General features: G+C 38.2%; 1 protein-coding gene across 1 annotated transcript in view; it reads left to right on the top strand.

Moving 5' to 3' along the window:
- LOC149571261 (E3 ubiquitin-protein ligase IPI1-like) overlaps nt 1-18,813 on the top strand; it is a 132,313-nt gene that overhangs the window by 92,915 nt on the left and 20,585 nt on the right. The window contains exon 3 of the mRNA XM_089812820.1: nt 18,649-18,710. Within this exon, the coding sequence (XP_089668946.1) occupies nt 18,649-18,710 (62 nt within the window). The remainder of the gene's footprint in view (nt 1-18,648; nt 18,711-18,813) is intronic.

Below are 18,813 nucleotides of genomic sequence, written 5' to 3'. Positions count from 1 at the left end.
CTCAGTCCACTATATGGCCAAAATAATGTCCATATCACCCAAGTCTACTATTAAGAAATCCTTCATCACAATGTGACTAGCCATAGTAATACTTAGTTGGGGAACAAGGTGTATGTAGGATAAAAGTGTTCCTTTGACAATGAATTGGAATCCTGCGTGTCTCTGGAGTTAGACCTCTTCTTTTGACCAAAGATGAGTTTATGAAGTTTAGAGTGGCTCTGCTATCGAGCATCACAATGACCCTTTGCCCTTGAAGGGTTCCCCTTACTTGGAATACCGTACATCTCGGGCTTCCAGCCAGGGTGAAGGTTCCTCCACGCTGTACCAATGCGGCAATCCTCTCTGTACGGTTCAAATTAACCATTTTAGAGTCCTCTTGGGTTTGACTATCCTTTGTGGGTAGATTCTCTTGATTGTCTTCATCATCAGACATGACCTCGATGTAGTGTATTTTCCCTTTACCGAGGCATTTGTGCCTAGGTTCCCACGACTCCTTACAATTGAAACATAATTTCTTCCTTTGGAGCTCCTGTCTGGTAGCTTCACCCAACGAAGGCTTTTTTGGCAAAGGTTTTTTTAATCTTTGTCCCTTGGAAATATTGGAAGTTTGGAGTGGGAGTAACCTTGAGAGGATGATGTCGATGATGATGCCATTCTTTGCGTCTTTTTTATAGCTTCTGAAAGTGCGGCAGGATTGAAACCCTTTAACCAAACGCTCGGTGATTCTGTCAGTCCGTCCATGAAGAGCATTATCCATCTCCTTTCAGAAATGTCCGTAACTAAAACAGAGAGTTTCTGAAATTCTGTGATGTACTGGTCGACCGATCCAATTTGTCTCAATTGTGCCAACTCTTTAAAATTAAGTTCCAGATCTTTACCATCAAACCGATCTATCAATCTCAATGAATTCTGTATAAGTATTTACTTGGTCATGCCCTAGCGTAATAATGCCATGATGCCACTCCCTCCAAGTGTAGCGCTGCAAATCTAATTGCTTGTTTTGGCATTGGAATAAGCTGGAAGTAAGTATTGACCTTCATTACCCATGCTTGGGCAGATATGGATCTGGATCTGTCAAATGGTGTCAGATTTACTTTACCTAACTTTCTTCTAAGATCATTAAAATATCCTTAGTTTTTGCCTCCAGAATATCACATTTTGAATTCTGTGTAATCTTTGTAGGATATATCCTCTTCCAAGTTTGCATTCTTCCATTCTTCTTTCAACTGTTCTTGAACCTCCTCAAAGGTTGGTTGCCTTCCTCCGTGTGGTACCTATGTTAGTGGAGGGAAAGTCAACATGGAAGGTCGAGAGCGTGCTGGATGAGGATTTGCCTTTCTCAGAACCGAGTCGTTATAATGACCATTTTGTTCCCCAAATATCTTATTGTCTGCTAGTTTCCAAAGAGTTTCTTCGATAAGTCGCTGAGTCTTATTGATCTATGCCTGATTCCTCGAAAGATTCCTCAATAGTGCCATGACATCCGCAGGAGTGGGTTCTTGATCTACCATTCTATTAACTGAATGGGATCTCCCTCGTTTTCGGCTATAAACTTTCATTCATTATCCACAGGCTGGTAGGATCTTTAGCGCTGATATCACTATAATGTTGCTATGCCTACCGACCTCAGATTTTTGGTTTAAGAATGTATATAATTCCCTACTGGAATTTGCCTTGTTCGTATGATAGCCAAGACCAACGAGTGGTGTACGGTGATAGCAAGTGGTCCATACAGTAAAATTGGAATGGTATGTGCGTATGACGAAAAGATTGAGACCGTGTGGGTGGAGTATAAGTTCGTACTATGGAGGTAATGTGATCGTACAATGATGTTGGCTAGGTGTTGTACGATAATGTGGAAAGATGATCCTACAACTAGGGAATGTGAGATGTTGGCCTACGACAAAGGTATGGTGATGGTGTACAGTGGGGTGATGGTTGTTGGTGGGTCGTATGGTTGTCAGTCGATACAGATGGAGTTAGATTTGTGCCAATACAAGTTAAGACAATCACCAATAAGAGACATAAATCAACTCAAAGATGGGAAATCTAAATCATGTAAATATATATTAGCGGACAATGATGGTGCTCCAGATGTGCCAGACCGGAAGCTAAGTAATTTAGAGAATCAGAATAGGGTGAGGTTTGAGTCTCACTGAAATCGAACTAGCCAAGTAAGGCGGATCTTTCACTTTCGAAATGGTGAAGAATGAAGAACTGCAACAAGAATTCGCAGTACAAATAAAATAATTCAAATCGCATGACAACTACTACCTACATGCTGTGGTTAAATACCCTTCAGAGGAACTCTTGAGGGTTTACGAAGATAACCAATGACAACACCTATAGAAACAATAAAAATGGGTCCAAGGTATACTAAACCAATCCGCCCATAAACAATTCTTTGATTATTTATTTATTTTATGACGAGAACATTACACAATACAAATGTTACTATTAAAGAAAATGAGATATGTGATATTCGAGAATAACCTACCAGTCTAATCACAAGCTTTTGTAAAAATATAAGTTAGTATACACATGATGCAATCATGACCGATGACACTGAACATTAAGACCTCTTATGTACGGTTGTTCATTCAGTTGATCAGCATCTTGCAATAATATTATCTCACAAAACTTACCAAAGCCCCTAAACTATATGATGAAGCCAACCTATAGCTCATTATTTCAATAAATCTCTACACGTTCATAATGTAATTCTACATGCATGCAACGATGAAGGTGCACAAGATATACACAAGTAATGCTTAATACCGATCCATCAAAACTTACACTGTCATGCCCAAAATTTTAGGGCAAAAACAAAACTCAATTTTTTGAAAATTATTTGTTTTTGTAACGTAACCCCAGGTAGAGGGCACTTGACTATCAGAGTGTTAGGTATTTAAAATTTTTAGTAGCATAGTGCTAATCACAATTCTATTCCGTCGATGTTCTTACTACAAGGTTATTCATATCCTAGTTCTGATCAGAGTGATAGTTATTAAGGGCACGTGTTGCCAAGGCTTGCATGCATTAACATCCAAATTTTATGACAGATTTATTGAATGGTAGGAAGGTAGGTTCGTCTATAATACTCTAGCTATAAAATACTCTTAGGGTTCACAATCTTTATATAAAAGGAGCCCTTTGTATACATATTACATATGTAAATGTGAACAGTTGATATGCATACCAATGAGTGGGTAGCAACATAATTCATTAATCTTATGTCAAGTATACGATCATACGTGGGTGCTAAATGATTTGATTTAATAAAATCATCTATCAATTACATCAAATATCTAATTATGTTTATATGCATTTATAAGACAATTACATCTTCACACTGACAAATTTAACCATACAACAAAATGGTGACTCAAACGGATTATCATTTAGTGTCATAGCCTATACGTATCGAGACCTTATATGAAAATGATAAGAGAAGTAACTAATTTTTATAATATACATATTTGTTCACATCTAGGATGTCATTTGATACATTGCAGGACATCATACATTCCAAATTTACTACTAAATATTACTTATTATCTTACTATTAAATATTATTAATAACTATACCAACTTTGATAAACTATACTTCTATGGCACCCTAACTATTCTACCATATTATATACAAATTTATCTCACCATATTGATATTTACTAACTAATCATAATAACCCACCTACAAGCTAAACATCATATTTCCTAATACCACATACTACCCAATCTATTTTATTACTATTATAACACCGCAAAACATATATTACTATTTCCTATAGTGATTAGTATTTCAATCACATACCCCATTGTGGTCCCCTCCTCATATCTAGCTCCTATCTTTATTAATTTCCATTCTATTTTAATTTCACATATTATTAATGACACACTACTAACCTAATCCCAACACTATCCCACTAACACTCATACTAATAATATTTCTTACTAACTGACTGATTCTAACTTACATACTAACTAACATTCACTCTTCCTTATGCCTTAATCTCATGATACGTGGCCCATCCCTAGGCCCCCTTGATCCTCCTTTCTTTTCTTACCCACTTCTCACACCATAGCACCACACATCCTACACTTATGTCGCCACTCCCTTTCCATCGCTCACGTGACAAAATTGGAGAGCTTGGGAGGAGCGGACGGGAGGTGGGGCACATTGTGGATGGGACCTCTGCCTCGAACAGAGCACAAGGACTATCAAAACGCATGGAGTATGGAGGCAGATGTGGGTGGGAGGTGGGACCACTGACCAGAAGGGGTCCCCTCCCATCATATCATAATGATTGCATTCATTTTCCTTGGCGAGCGCTACCTATGATTGGTCGATCCATACTTGGAAAAAAATGTTTAGGAAGGTATATAATATAACATTTTATTTGAAACCCCCTTTTTATTCTAAAGACTTTGCTATGGGGGAGGTGTCGAATCCCTAGGAAGGCTAGGGTGATAAAAGATAAAAGTATTTTATATTTATATTTTCTTTGTTTTATGATGGAAGTGACTTTTTTCGAGTCTTTGTCACGTGAGTGCTATGATTAAGTCCCAAACTTTCAACAGTTGGGTAATGTTATTGTTTATTATACTTTTCCTATCATTATTTACTAATTTATTACTTGGAAATTCTGGGGAATAATCTTCTTATTATTTTATTAGTCTATAATAGGGGGTGGGATATTTTCCCACTTCCCATACAAATTCTAGAGAGATAAAATGCATCTACAACAAAGTTTTACTAAGAGTTATAATGCATTTTCTCCTATACTCCATTTGATAGGATATGAATATGCGTTTAGGATTGACTTAATTTTGCTACCCTATTATATTCAATTGTTAGTTATATTGAAGCCACTTGAAATCATAAGTAAATAAACTTGAATCTTAAGCACTTGTTCATGCTAATTACTTGATACAATACATAAATCTTATAGTGTACATTTGGACCGGATCCATTATAACATCTACCAGTGCAATCCTTAATGAAACTCTAAATGAAATTGCTTATCAACTAATTACAATACAGAACTCCTTTACATGAGCAACCGCAATTGAATGTATTTTCCATCTATGATTAAAAAATAATCATGAGTATTTCTTTACATGAAACTCTCTCTTTTCTTTCATATATGACTATGATGATGGACAACTTTTTCTATTCCAATAAAAACTAAATTCATAAAGATAGATTCTTACAATTTAACTACAAATGTCCCTATTCCAATTTCTTCATTTCGTTCACAAGACTGTATTCACAATAATATACATTTAAATGAAGATACTCCTTTACAACACATTACACAAAACAACAATGGAGGTCTTGTTATCAAAACTCAATATATATTGGCTTGAAGGAAGAATGCTCCTTCCAAATACACTGCATATTGCCAAATCTTTTGCTTTACCAATGCAAGGGAAAATCTCTAATTTCTTTCATGGATCTCCAAAAGCACAAAACCTACAAAACATTTACACAAGAACCATGGAGACTCACCTCCCATCCTAGGCTTCTAAGAATCCACCCACCGAGCTAGGGGAAATAAGTCTCAAACGGATTACACTCAAACACCAACAATGCATACAACATAACATTACAACACATATAAACTCCCTTCCAAGGCTTAACATAATTGATTCTCCATTGGAATCATGAGACATGGGTGAAGGTGGGCTCTCCAAGTAGGATAATCCCATATCCATACAAGTATACACATTTGCAATTGCATCATGCCTTTTCAAGGCTATCAAGTTCATCCTCCTCAATACACCAATACACTTATACCTCCCATATCACAAAACAAGGCATATGGCTGCAATGGAGCCCATACTTCATGAACAACAAAACCCTCTCGAAGAGGGGAATTTCTCAACTTCATTGTTGAGCCCAACTAACCCCTTCACCCAAGGCTTCTCTTCCCTCCCAAGGGTGAGTGAAGCCTTCACACCCATTAACATTCATACACAAAAAGACAAGGAAAATTTGCAGGAGAAATCCATAACAAACAATGGCACATATCAACAATCTCAACACAAACACATTACATGAATTTTAACACAAAGTGTGAACATGAACATCATTGTGCAAGTGCAAGTGCAAGTGCAATGAGAGCCATGGCATGGGTACCAACCTTGGTCCAAGCTAAAGGCAAATGAAAGTTTGTTGAAGAGCTCCCTTTCCTTAGCCCTTCCTCCTCCAAACCCTAATTGTCTCTAAACTTAGAGAGTGGGTGAACACTCCACTAGTTTGTCAAAGTTCATTAAAAAGGCTCTTCCACTAACTCATTTTGGCAAAGACATCAAGTCACCATGTCTTACAATTTTGTCCTTACCTATTTTGCTACTTTGACTAAGAGGAAAGATGGGGATAAACTCATAAAACAACTCAAATTTCGAATTGGTAGAAGAATGCATTGGTTATATATATTTATATATCAGTGCATTCTAATAAATCATAAAATACCATGAACCCATCGACATCATTTCTAAGTTATGAGATCCCAAGCCTTTATTCCATAGGGTCTTAGCTTATCAACCTAATGTAATTCCGAATAGGATACTTAGCACAACAATAACTAAATATATGTACCAGTCTCAATAAGATCTCAAGTTCATTATTGATAAGGAAAATGCCAATCATGACATATTTAGATTCCAAACCTTCTTACCATCGTTCTATTATAAGGCGTATGGTAATAGTATATAATTCACATTCTATACACGAGACATAAATATGACATCTCATCTCCTTACTCTTCCTAGCTCTAATCATATTCATGTTATTAAGATTTATAATAGGGTACTAGGGAAGGGGCCTTATATACACAGCAATAGTCTATAGCATATTGCCCCTAGAAGCACAACATGATTCTTATATGAATTCCTTTTGAATCATAATCACATACACTGAACAGATAATTGAAAACATGGAGCAGATCACAGAGAATAAAAACTAATTTGATCTTATGAACAAAATAGGCATATAAGCCTTCTTCATCTAGTATATAAGGCATATGAACAAATGCACACAATACTTTTAGATGGATGATATTATGACAAATCCTGTTGAGCATCATTACTTGAAAAGCAATAAAACAATTGATAGCAGTTCCAAATTTTGAATACTCTCCCTTTGAATCACTATGAATGATAGTAGAATGTTCCTATCTTAGTAGAACTTTACCAGAGATAAAAGCAGAATAAGCAGAAAACTCTCCATGGCACCAAGCACATTAAATGCAGCAAAAATAATATATATATTTTAAAACCTCGACAACAATTCAGTCCAAGACCGTGAGCAGTGTCCTTGTGTAGTCTGCATTGCTCTGAGTCCTGGATCAAATCTGGATAAAAAATGAGATCAATTCTCTACTCTAATCCTAGTAAAATAACAAATTCAAGATCTATAGTAAAACTTATCTGATCACATATTGAAGCTTGAATCAAACCCCCTTTGAAGCTAAACATGTACCTCTAAATCTCATATGCAAATATGCATTGTCAATTCAACACAAAAACTTTCTTTCATGCAAATTCACCAATAATTTTTGCTTAGCAGGATCAAATGAGCATAAGCTGACACCTCCGATATATTTTTGGCTTCAGTTGATGAACCCTTTTCATGAAACAAACATCAACTAGAATCACAAACAACATCACTCTCGAATCAATTTCCAGGATATGCGTAGACTCTCTTTCATGCAAATTCACCAATAATTTTTGCTTAGTAGGATTAAATGAGCATAAGTTGACACCTTTGATATATTTTTGGCTTAAGTTGATGAACCCTTTTCATGAAACAAACATTAACTAGAATCACAAACATCACTCTCAAATCAACTTCCAGGATATGTGTTACCACAATATTAAGCTCTATATAAAAGAAATTTATTGACATGACTTCATGGAATATTTGATCATATATGATACTACATATGCAACCCTGCTTAAGTCTCAAAATTCTCCCTTGCTACTACACTATTTGTCTGATGTTGTAATTTCCCCTTCTTTGTGCTAGACCTAATGGCGCCTAGTTGGTCTATCTTTCCATCTGCATAGGCTAACGACATTTGTTTTTAGGATGCCAACCAGTTGCAAGAGTCTTTTGGTTTCAGTGAGGAGATATTTAAGTGGGAAATTCTAAGGTTAAAGTCACATTGTTTATTAAGTTGATTTATAAAGTACTTTATTATTTAAAGTCACTTTATGACAAAATGACTTAAGTGACTAAAAGAGAAAATAGGCTTTTATCCCTCATTGCTTAGTTGCTCGCATCACCCCTTTGAGGTTATAAAAGAAAGTAGTTGCTTTGGGATTGGTACCACGAATATATGTTATTAATCAAATCCTAAAAGGTTGCTTAAATGTGACTGTGCCTTCTTGAGGACGAAACCCCTTAGGAAGTTTGGTAAGCTAGACGCAACCCCAATATTCCTGATAAGAATTATATCAGGTTTAGAAGTCCGTGGACAGTTTAGTGTATTTGCTTCCAAATAAGATCTTTTATCTTAGCTGTGAGGCATATTGGATAGAGTGGCTGCTCATTGACAAGGAGTCGCAAGACTAAGAATCACGTAAGGAGTAGAAAGGAGCGATATAAGGTATTTTGACGTGACCTACAACCCCTGTTGCATGTACATTCTGCAATATAGTAGAAAGGGAGGCTCGATTACAGGAGGACGACACCTATTATACTACAACTGTCACCTTCTAGGGAGTATGGGTAAAAGTGTGGAGTACGGGTCTATCCAGTAGATCGATTGGGAAGTCAGGCCATCTCACGTAGACTGTTATATGAGTGATCAGAGGTCCAAATGTTGCACAAATGGGGCTGTCCGAGGGTCAGTGCGAGACTTAGTAGACTATTTGCAAGGTGGGCATTATTAGATATAAGTAAGGCGACGAAGAGAGTGCAGAGAGGCCACGAGTCAATGTCATCACGCCAAGGCAGGTTCTAGTAGCATAATAGGTATAGGACATTCAAATGGCTTGTAACGAGAATGAACAAGAACGAGAAGTGAGGGAAACCTTGAGGGCTATTAGAGACGGACAAAACAATATAGCTACTACACTTTAGCAACTTACAGGTGCTATGCAACAGTGGAGGTGGTAGTGTGGTAGGATCACCTCGAGCTGCTAGGGCCCTCATACGAAACACTGATAGACCTTTGATGGCCGTTTTTAATGCAGAGGAAGAGGTAGCACCACCAAACTTACTACCAGATAACATTATGACAATGTATGATGAATGAAATTTATTCCCTGATCCGGTTAAGTAGAATTTGTCCTTTGTTCAATACTTGAATAAAAAAAGGGAGACAGAGAGACCACAACAGGACAAGAGACCTAGAGCACAGAACAGGGACTTGAAGCATGCCATGAACAAACTATCTTTCCCTACTTTTGATGGCAGCAGTAAGACATCCGCGAGAACTTGGATTCATAAGCTAAACACCTACCTAACACTTAAGCCCATGTCAGAGATAAGCCATTAGATTTGCTATCGTGCATTTAGAGGGAGCGGCAAATGATTGGTGGCATCATGGCCTGGTTACTCAGGATCATGGTCTCATTATGCCTTTTGAAACTTTCAGCTCTAAGCTGGTCACTCGCTTTGACAGGAAGGATATAGAGGTCTATTACAAAGATTTGGCACAGTTACGACAGGGTGGATCTCTAGATGACTTCATCGATGAGTTTCAGCGGATTTCGGTGATGGTTCTGGATATGTCAGAACAACATAAGGTAATGTTGTTGACTCAGGGTTTACAGGACATATATAGAGGTTTGGTAAAGATACTTAAGCCAAACACTTTGGATGATGCTATTAAGATCGCACATGATCTAGACTCACCCTCTTCGATATTATAGCTTCCTAAGAAACCTTAGAAGGGGTCCACTTTGTTCCAAAAGAACAAGAACCAGCATAAGGCTAGACCTCCCAGGATGGACTTTGATACATGAAATGAACTCAGGAGGAAGAGGCTATGTTTCACTTGTAGAGAGCCATGGACACCTGATCATAGATGTCTTGGCAAAGGAAAAATACATTATGTCAAGGTACTTTCAGAGGAGGATCAGCATTAGGAGGGCAGCGATGTTTTTGCAGTGATGAGGAAGAAAGTGAGGAACGACCACCTAGAGAGAGAGAGGGAACCCATTCAAGGGCAACCTCCTATCATAGCTTCCCTTTCCAGCGATCCCACAGGACATCCCTTTCGTTTGAAGGGAATAGTTAGGGGACAACGTATTGTGCATGTTAGATACAGGTGCATCACATAACTTCATAAGCACACACTGGGTTACAAAGAGAAAGTTACAGATTGATGTCATACCTGAGTTCAAGGTTAGTGGCAGGATGTGAGAGGTTGAGATGCATAGGGAAAGTGTCAGGACTTCAGATTCATTTTGGCGACTTCCTTCTTGAGGCAGATTTCTATGTGGTCGATTTGGATGGATTAGATGCCATGTTGGGAAGACAGTGGTTGCAGACTATTGGCGGGTACACAGTTGATTATGCTAAGATGCAGCTTGAATTCTTATAGGAGGGTCGATAGGTGATTCTCAAGGCTATGCTAGACGGTGAACCCAAGTTGATTTCAGCCCATAGGATGGAGGCGATTATGAGGCATGATGACATGAAGTGGGCAACACACTGTTTAATTTCTTCTAAGGCTACCTTAGACTCAGGACAACAAATTCATGTTGACATTCAACTAGTGCTTGATAAGCACAAGAGTGTTTTTGAGGACATATCTCCAGACATTCCCCCATATAGAGGGTTTGAGCATATCATTCAGTTAGAGGAGGGTGCCAAACCTATCATCACTACACCTTATTGTCATCCCAGGCACTATAAAGAGGAGATAGAGAAGACGATTAAGGAACTCTTAGACATGGGACACATCAGACTTAGCTCCAGTCCCTTCACTTCTTTAGTCGTATTGGTGAAGAAGGATAACACTCTTCGTATGTGTATTGATTATCGTGCTCTCAACAAGAGTACCATCAAGAACAGGTAACCTATTCCTTGCATTGATGAGTTACTGGATGAGGTACATGAGGTCGTTTATTTCTCGAAGATTGACCTTAGATCTGGATACCATCAAATACGAGTCCACAAGGAGGATGTGTATAAGACAATGTTCCGATGTCACTATGGACACTACGAGTTCGTGGTTATGCCATTTGGACTCACTAATGTGCTGACTACTTTTCAGTCATGCATGAACCATATTTTAAGAAAACAACTACAAAAGAGCGTGTTGGTATTTTTTGATTACATCATGGTTTTCAGTAGAGCTTGGGAGGAGCACTTGTAGCATTTAGATGAGGTACTTAGTATTATGGAGGAGCACTCATTGTTTGCGAAGGGCTTAAAATGTGAGTTCGGACTGACCGAGATTCTTTACCTTGGTCACATCATTGGTGCTGACGAGGTGAAGGTACATCAAGAAAAGATTCAGACAATCTTAGATTGGCCACCACCGAGGAACGTATCAGATTTGAGGGGCTTTTTGGATCTTTGCTCTTATTACAGGAGGTTCGCTAGAGGTTTCTCACAGACACAATCTCAGACATAAAGGGGCATTTAGGTGGACAATTAATGTAGAGGTGACTTTTGATAAACTCAAGCAGGTGATGAGCACATGTCCAATCTTGGCACTGCTTGATTTCTCTCGGTCATTTGTACTAGAGGGGGATGCTTCAGGGAGCGGAGTTGAGGCAATTCTAATGCAGGATAGGCACTCGATTGCTTACGAGAGCATGAAGCTCAAGGATGGTGATAGACTATACTCCACCTATGACAAGGAAATGTTGGCCATTATGCACACTTTAGCCAAGTTTAGACAATATTTGGTGGGTAGCAGATTCACAGTTAGAACGGATCACAACAGTTTGCACTACTTCTTAGAATAGAAGAATCTAAATGAAAGACAACCAAAGTGGGTCAGCAAGATTGAGGCCTATATTTTGACATCGAGTATGTCAAGGGTAAGAACAATGTAGTTGTTGATGCGCTTTCCAAGAGACCTTCAGTGGTAGAATGTTGTGCTATTTCCGAGATATCAACAGATTGGAAGTCCTAGTTACTGGTTGAGTATTCTAAGAATACTCAAGCATGTTAGATTATGGGTGGACAACTTCAAGACAATAGGTACAAGGTAATCGATGATGTGATTTTTTTTAAGGATAGGATCTACCTCATACTAGGATCTAAACTCAAGGGTAAGATTATGGAATCTCTTCATGATGCACCATCAACAGGACACCCAGGTTTCTTTAAAACCTATAGGTAGGTCAGGGAAAGGTTTTCATGGAAAGGCCTCAAGGACGATGCCCTCCAACATACCAAAGAATGCTGGACTTGTCAGCAGAACAAGTTAGAGCACAAGTTTCCAGCCAAGTTATTACAGCCTCTTCCTATTCCAACGCAGAAATGGGAGAGTATCTCCATGGACTTTATTATAGGGTTGCCGAGGGTGCAAGGTAGAGATTCCATTTTTGTGGTGGTTGATAGATTGACGAAATTTGTTCACTTCTTTGCCATAGCAACAGATTGGTCAGCCTCTCAGGTAGCTGAGTTATTTTTTTGAGAGGTTTTTCATCTACATGGTCTTCTTCACACCTCTGTGAGCAATAGGGATAGCAAGTTCCTCAACATCGTTTGGTAGGAACTATTCAGATTGATAGGTATGGAGTTGACACCCAACACGATTTACCACCCCCAGACGAACGGGCAGACTGAAATAGTAAACAAATGGGTAGAGGGTTATCTCCAAAGCTATGGAGCAGGGTAGCAGAGAGCTTGGGTTAAGTGGTTATATCTAGGGGAGTATTGCTATAACTCCTACCACATGTCCATCCAGATGACTCCATCTCGAGCTCTCTATGGTAGCGAACCTCTATCGTTCGTAGATTTGGCTTTGCAAGACAACATGGCACCACTAGTTGGAGATTGGATATAGGATCAACAAGACATTCTCAAATCCCTTTGAGAGAACATTCTACTAGCTCAGAATCAGTAGAAGATGCACGCTTATTGCCGTTGGACAGAGCGGAGTTTTGAGTTGGGTGACATGGTTTATGTTTGTATCCAACTTTACAGATGGAGTTCCTTGAAGAAGAGTGGGTCTCAAAAACTTTAGCCTAATTTGTTTGGTCCCTATTGCATTACTCAGAGAGTTGGGGAGGTAGCTTATGAGATAGACTTGCCAGATGACATTAGAAATCATAACATTTTTTATGTTTCTTGCCTGAAGAAAGCGATTGTTCAGCATGTAGTACCCTCCATTGGATTGCCTCCACTTGATGAGGAAGGGAAGCTAGTATTAGTTCCAACAGAGGTGATAGAGGTCAGAGAAAAGAAGCTATGTAATAGGTCCATCAAGGAATATCTGATTCGCTGGAAGGATTTGTCATATGAAGATGTCACTTGGGAAAGTGAGTCAATCCTGCAGCATCTGACATTGAGATTGCTTGAGGGCAAGCATTCCGGGGAAGGGAAAATGACTTAAGTGACTAAAAGACAAAATAGACTTTTATCCCACATTGCTTAGTTGCTCACATCTCCCCTCACTTTGAGGTTATAAAAGAAAGTAGTTGCTTTGGGATTGGTACCATGGGTATATGTTATTATTCAAATCCTAAAAGGTTGATTAAATGTGATTGTGCCTTCTTGAGGACGAAACCCCTTAGGAAGTTTGGGAAGCTGGACGTAGCCCCAATATTCCTTATGAGAATTATATAAAGTTCAGAAGTCTGTGGACAGTATAGTGTATTTGCTTCCAAACAAGATCATTTATGTTTGTCGTGAGGCATATTGGATAGAGTGGCTGCTTATTGACAAGGAGTCGCAGAACCAAGAATCACGTAAGGAGAAGAAAGGAGGGATATAAGGTATTTTGACGTGACCCTACAACTCTTGTTGCACATACATTTTGCAATATACTAGAAAGGGGAGGTTCGGTTTCAGGGGGACGACACCTATTATACTACGATAGTCACCTTCCAAGGAGTACGGGTTGTAGTGTGGAGTACGGGTCTATCCAGTACACCGATTGGGAAGTCAGGCCATCTCACAAATACTGTTATATCAGTGATCGGAGGTCTGAACGCTGCACAAATGGGACTGTCAGAGGGTCAATGTGAGGCTTAGTAGACTATTTGCAGGGTGGGCATTATCAGATATAAGGTGGCGAAGAGAGTGCAGAGAGGCCACGGGTCAATGTCATCATGCCAAGGCAGGTTCCGGTAGCTAGTACAAACGTAGGAGTGACTGGGTGTTGGCAGTTTCAGAACTGAGGTCGTTGAAGAGCATGCCATAGACGAGCAGTAGAGTCTATTAGCCATGTGCGATTATACAGGTTCCATTTATTACGTGTTTGTGTTTGTAAACTATGTATTAGTGATTTAAACATAAATAAGCGTGTTGGATTACATTCAGTAATTATTACTCCATTATTCAAGATAGACAAAACATTGTATGAGGTCTGCTGTAATTCAAGAATATTATCAATTCAGTACTGTTATTTTCTGAGCTTTCACATTGTTTGCAAATTCCTTGAGTCATATTGCTGCATATACTGGAATCGGGCTTCTTACAGCAGTATCAAAGCTTAAGACCTGGGTTACATGCCAACTATTTGACAAAATATCTCTAGTCAAGGATTAACTCTTTTGATCATACTAAGTCAAGATCATTACAAATGTATTGGTTCAATGAATGACCACATTGAACTAGAGAGATGCATCCTTCAATAATATTTATCAAGCTGAAGATATCTGCCTAATGCTTCCTGTTAATATGATTCCTTCCTGGATAGTTGTCTCACATACTCTGATATTTCCCATCCTCGATGAAAGTGAATACAAGCGATTCCCAAATTTGCTACAATTGCTTATAATATCCGATGCTTCAAACTTCAAAAATGGACACATGATTACATCAAGGAGAACTGACAACAATCAAATTGAAAATAAGAAGCCGCGAAACCAAAAAAATTGCAAAGTGAAAGTCTGTAATGAGCCCTTTTTCTCGGACATTATATTGCAGTGTTGCCGGCTCAGTTCGACTTGGTTTCGGGGGCAAAAAAGTTATTTTCGGGGTTCAGTTCGAGATTTGGCCTAGACATTTCTATTTTCAGACCCATCAGAGCAGGTTTGGTAGGTTGTCCGGATGCTTACAATTTTTAGTAAGTAAACGGAGCTCAGTATTCTTGACATCTCAGTGTTGGATTGGAAGCGTCTCGCCGAGAGCTTTCCAATGAGCTATTGCACGTGCTTATCCGAGTTTGTTTGGTCAGTTATTTTAATGCTTGATGATTATATGGTTCACTGACTAAGTGACTTTTAAAGTTCATTTAACTTGTCACTTTATTTATAAAAGGTACTATGTTCACTTAAGTGACTAAATGACAAAAAAGTTGCTTTATCCCACTTTGCTTAAAAGAGCGTGCATCACATTGGGAAAAGTGATAAAGGTACAACAAGCTCCACCTGGGAACTTATGAAGATCTTTAAAACAAATATTAATCTGGGAGCTGGAAACAGTTACTTGTTATTTCTTCAAGGATGCAAACCCTTGAAGAAGCTTTTGGAGGTTGGACGCAAACCTAGCCTTCTTATAGGTTTTATCTACATTTGCCAATTTGACTGTTATTTCTGTTTATGAGATTGGATTATTTGGATTAGTGCATGTTATTGTATTGCTGTTATATAATATAGTAACGTTTTTGGCGGATATCTGAGTTAACTCTTGGTTTATATATGTACTTTCTGAATATTGGAGGAATAAAACAAGCTTTTCTGAGTTTTCTTCTATGTAAATCTGCTGGTTAGAAATTGATTAAAGTTCTAGAATTTATATTGAATATTGGTTTTCTATTCGGGTTTAAATTTGCACTTTATATCACGGGTTTTTTGGGTAAAATATCTGGAAAGGGATATTACAAAGTCCTTTATTATTTCTTTTATTTACAGAAGAGTTGGAGCACACATAAGGACAACTTCAACCACCATATCCAAAAAACATGCAAGGCAGAAAAAAAAGGTTTTAGAAAAGAAACTTCCTTTTGCCGTTATTAAAGTGGGTGCCATGATATTATGTTAGACGTGATGTTCAAATGCTTCCCCTATCATGAGGAGAGCTCCCAGTCAGTTATGACGACTGCTCGACCCCAAAACTTTTCCAAGTCTAAGAGAATAGCTTCATCTCCCATACAATCTGATTGCCAGATTCTGGTGGTACAGGTTTGACGAAACATTCGTTCTTGTAGAAAACTTAACCAATTTCCACCTCCACTAGTCTCCAACTTTATCGAATAGTGACTTAAAAATTAATTTTGGCAAAGCTGGTTGAATTGACACTTTATAAAATGAAGCTACGATTATAATTTCTTCTAGAGTTTGAGTGTGCTGGAAACTAGGCAGAGCTACTTTGCACTCCACTTGACCATATCATGCCATCTTGTCACCACTGTCTCCTCAGACGTTCCCAGCCACCCCTCTGCTTACTAAGCCTATGGACGTAGAAAACTCTAGACTCTCCTTGATGCCACATTCCAAACAATGCTTTGTTTCTCTGTCTCTTGTGAATAGAATTCCAATCACTTAGTGGTGGTGCCAAGAAATCCAGGTCCTGGGTATAATTCACACTAGTCGCTAGAGGCATCATTGTTGTCGATCCCAACAACATTGGCATGTTGATCAGAGGTATCCATGTCACACTTGGAAAGGCTTTACGCGCCACCCAAATAATTATAGGAGTAACTAATCCCCCCTAAGAAGAACCAGTTCAAATGAGGATAAGCTCCAAGTGTGCCAAACATTCTATTAGGACCCAGTAGTCCACATATGACCAAGGCATCAAAGAATACACGGTCACCTGGGCATGTCCATTGGCTATTCAAAGGGAGAAGAGACTCTTGGCATATGTTCTCTATCGATTCCAGCAAACACCATGGGACTCCGTGGTAGACAGTTCCAGCCACTATTGAGCCGATAAACTTGCTCGACATAATCTGCAAGAAGATGAATGTGACATCCATTGAAGCATAACCTTTTTGATACTTTCCAATTATTCTGTCCATGCCGGGTCTAGAAAACTTGTACAACTTCCTCAAGGGAGAAAATAATGAGCTCAACATCAGCCTCACGGAGGAGAGAGAATTTTCTGGCCTTCTTCAACAATCCCATTTTGCACTTGAAGAATGTAAGCTTGAGATCCAGAGGGTTTTTCTATTCTTTGCAGATTCACCTTTCCCTTTGCCATTCTTTTCAACAGAAGAAACTGTAGAACGCTAAAACAGTCACACAAAATGACAGCTCCCCACCACTCAAAACATATGAGAAAAAGAATATATTGCAGAGATAATCACAAGATAGGATCTAACACATAGCTATCCTGGAAAATTCTACCCTTCTATATTGATGTTTATTAACTTGGCTATGATACTATGTTAATGTTTTAACCTGGAAATAGAGATAAACATAAAGAAAAGAGCATAAGCCATACACAAAACACTAAATACATTTATCCTTGGGAAACAAACCCAACCACACTAGCAAAATATGTCTTTTATTGATCATAAAATATTCAAGTACATAGCTTTCCACTTTATTGATTTACAATATATCAAGTAATCATATAAATAGATTGCATAAGACTCTTCATCGTACACATGGTCTTTTGAGTCCCAAAAATAACGTCCTTCAAATTTCCACTTATTCAACACTTCACATTTCCATACGCATACCTCTTCGCATGATGTATGACACATGTCTTTTGCATAATATTAACATAAAAATACTCACAAATATCCCTTTCAGCTGAAGATGACCTTAACGGTCATAACAAACATATTTCTTTCTCATAAAATCAAAGACAAAGATCTCTATCGCAGCTACAAACTTCAACATAAACTTCATTAACCACTTTTAATTATTGGTCAGGGATTGCCACCCCTTTACAATCTTATAGTATCTAATGCTCAATGAAAGTGATTAGAGGATGGGGACATTACAACTTGTGCAACAGGTTCATGCTTCAGCTTTATTTACTCAATGAATATATATGTCTTTCTGTGAAACTTATGGATGCTTGCAGAGTCAGCTTCTAAAGATGTAGTGATTCTGATGGACTGATAAAAGGTTTTGAGTTTTTTATTTAAATGTTTTCGGGTTTGCACCCTGTCATCTTTGGCAGCATCTTGGAGCTAATTATAATTTTTTTAAAAGAAAAAGTTGCTTGTTATACTGTTCTTTTTGGTGGAAAGTCAGTAGAATTAGTGGAACACTAATGAAGATTTCTATTTGTTCAAGATGAGAAGTCATATTTGTTGCATCAGGAAATTTTAGTAAAACAATGGGATTCTATTAAGACTTGTGCAATTAGTGGTATTGGTTCCTGCATTCATTTCAAACTTTGCCTATTGGTTTGTGTTTCAACCTATTTAGGAAGAAATGAAACATGCTTACTTTGGACATTTAACCTACACACACACACTGGTAACATTATCCTTTTGTAATTGTATAACCGTGTGACCATTGATCATGTCAATATAATGTACAGAAGAATTTGAATTTGTGAACTTAGAATATTTAATTATTTATTAATTTTGTTCATCTTTTGCAGCCATTTGGCTTCCCATGGTGTCCATATCAGGGTTCATTTTCTCGATTGTCAGTATCTCTCGAGTAAGTATTTCTGGTAATTCATTGATAGTTGAAAACAGTTCTGTGATTATTTTTTCCCTTTACTGTGGATAAGTTCATTATTAACTTTTAGAATGAATTTGCT

The sequence above is a fragment of the Cupressus sempervirens genome, chromosome 2, assembly GCF_028749045.1.
Source record: "Cupressus sempervirens isolate cs-2001-9-10 chromosome 2, ASM2874904v1, whole genome shotgun sequence".
In the NCBI taxonomy this organism is placed as follows: Eukaryota; Viridiplantae; Streptophyta; class Pinopsida; order Cupressales; family Cupressaceae; genus Cupressus; species Cupressus sempervirens.
Note: the sequence above shows the minus strand (reverse complement) of the source record. Positions and strands in the feature narration are given on the sequence as shown.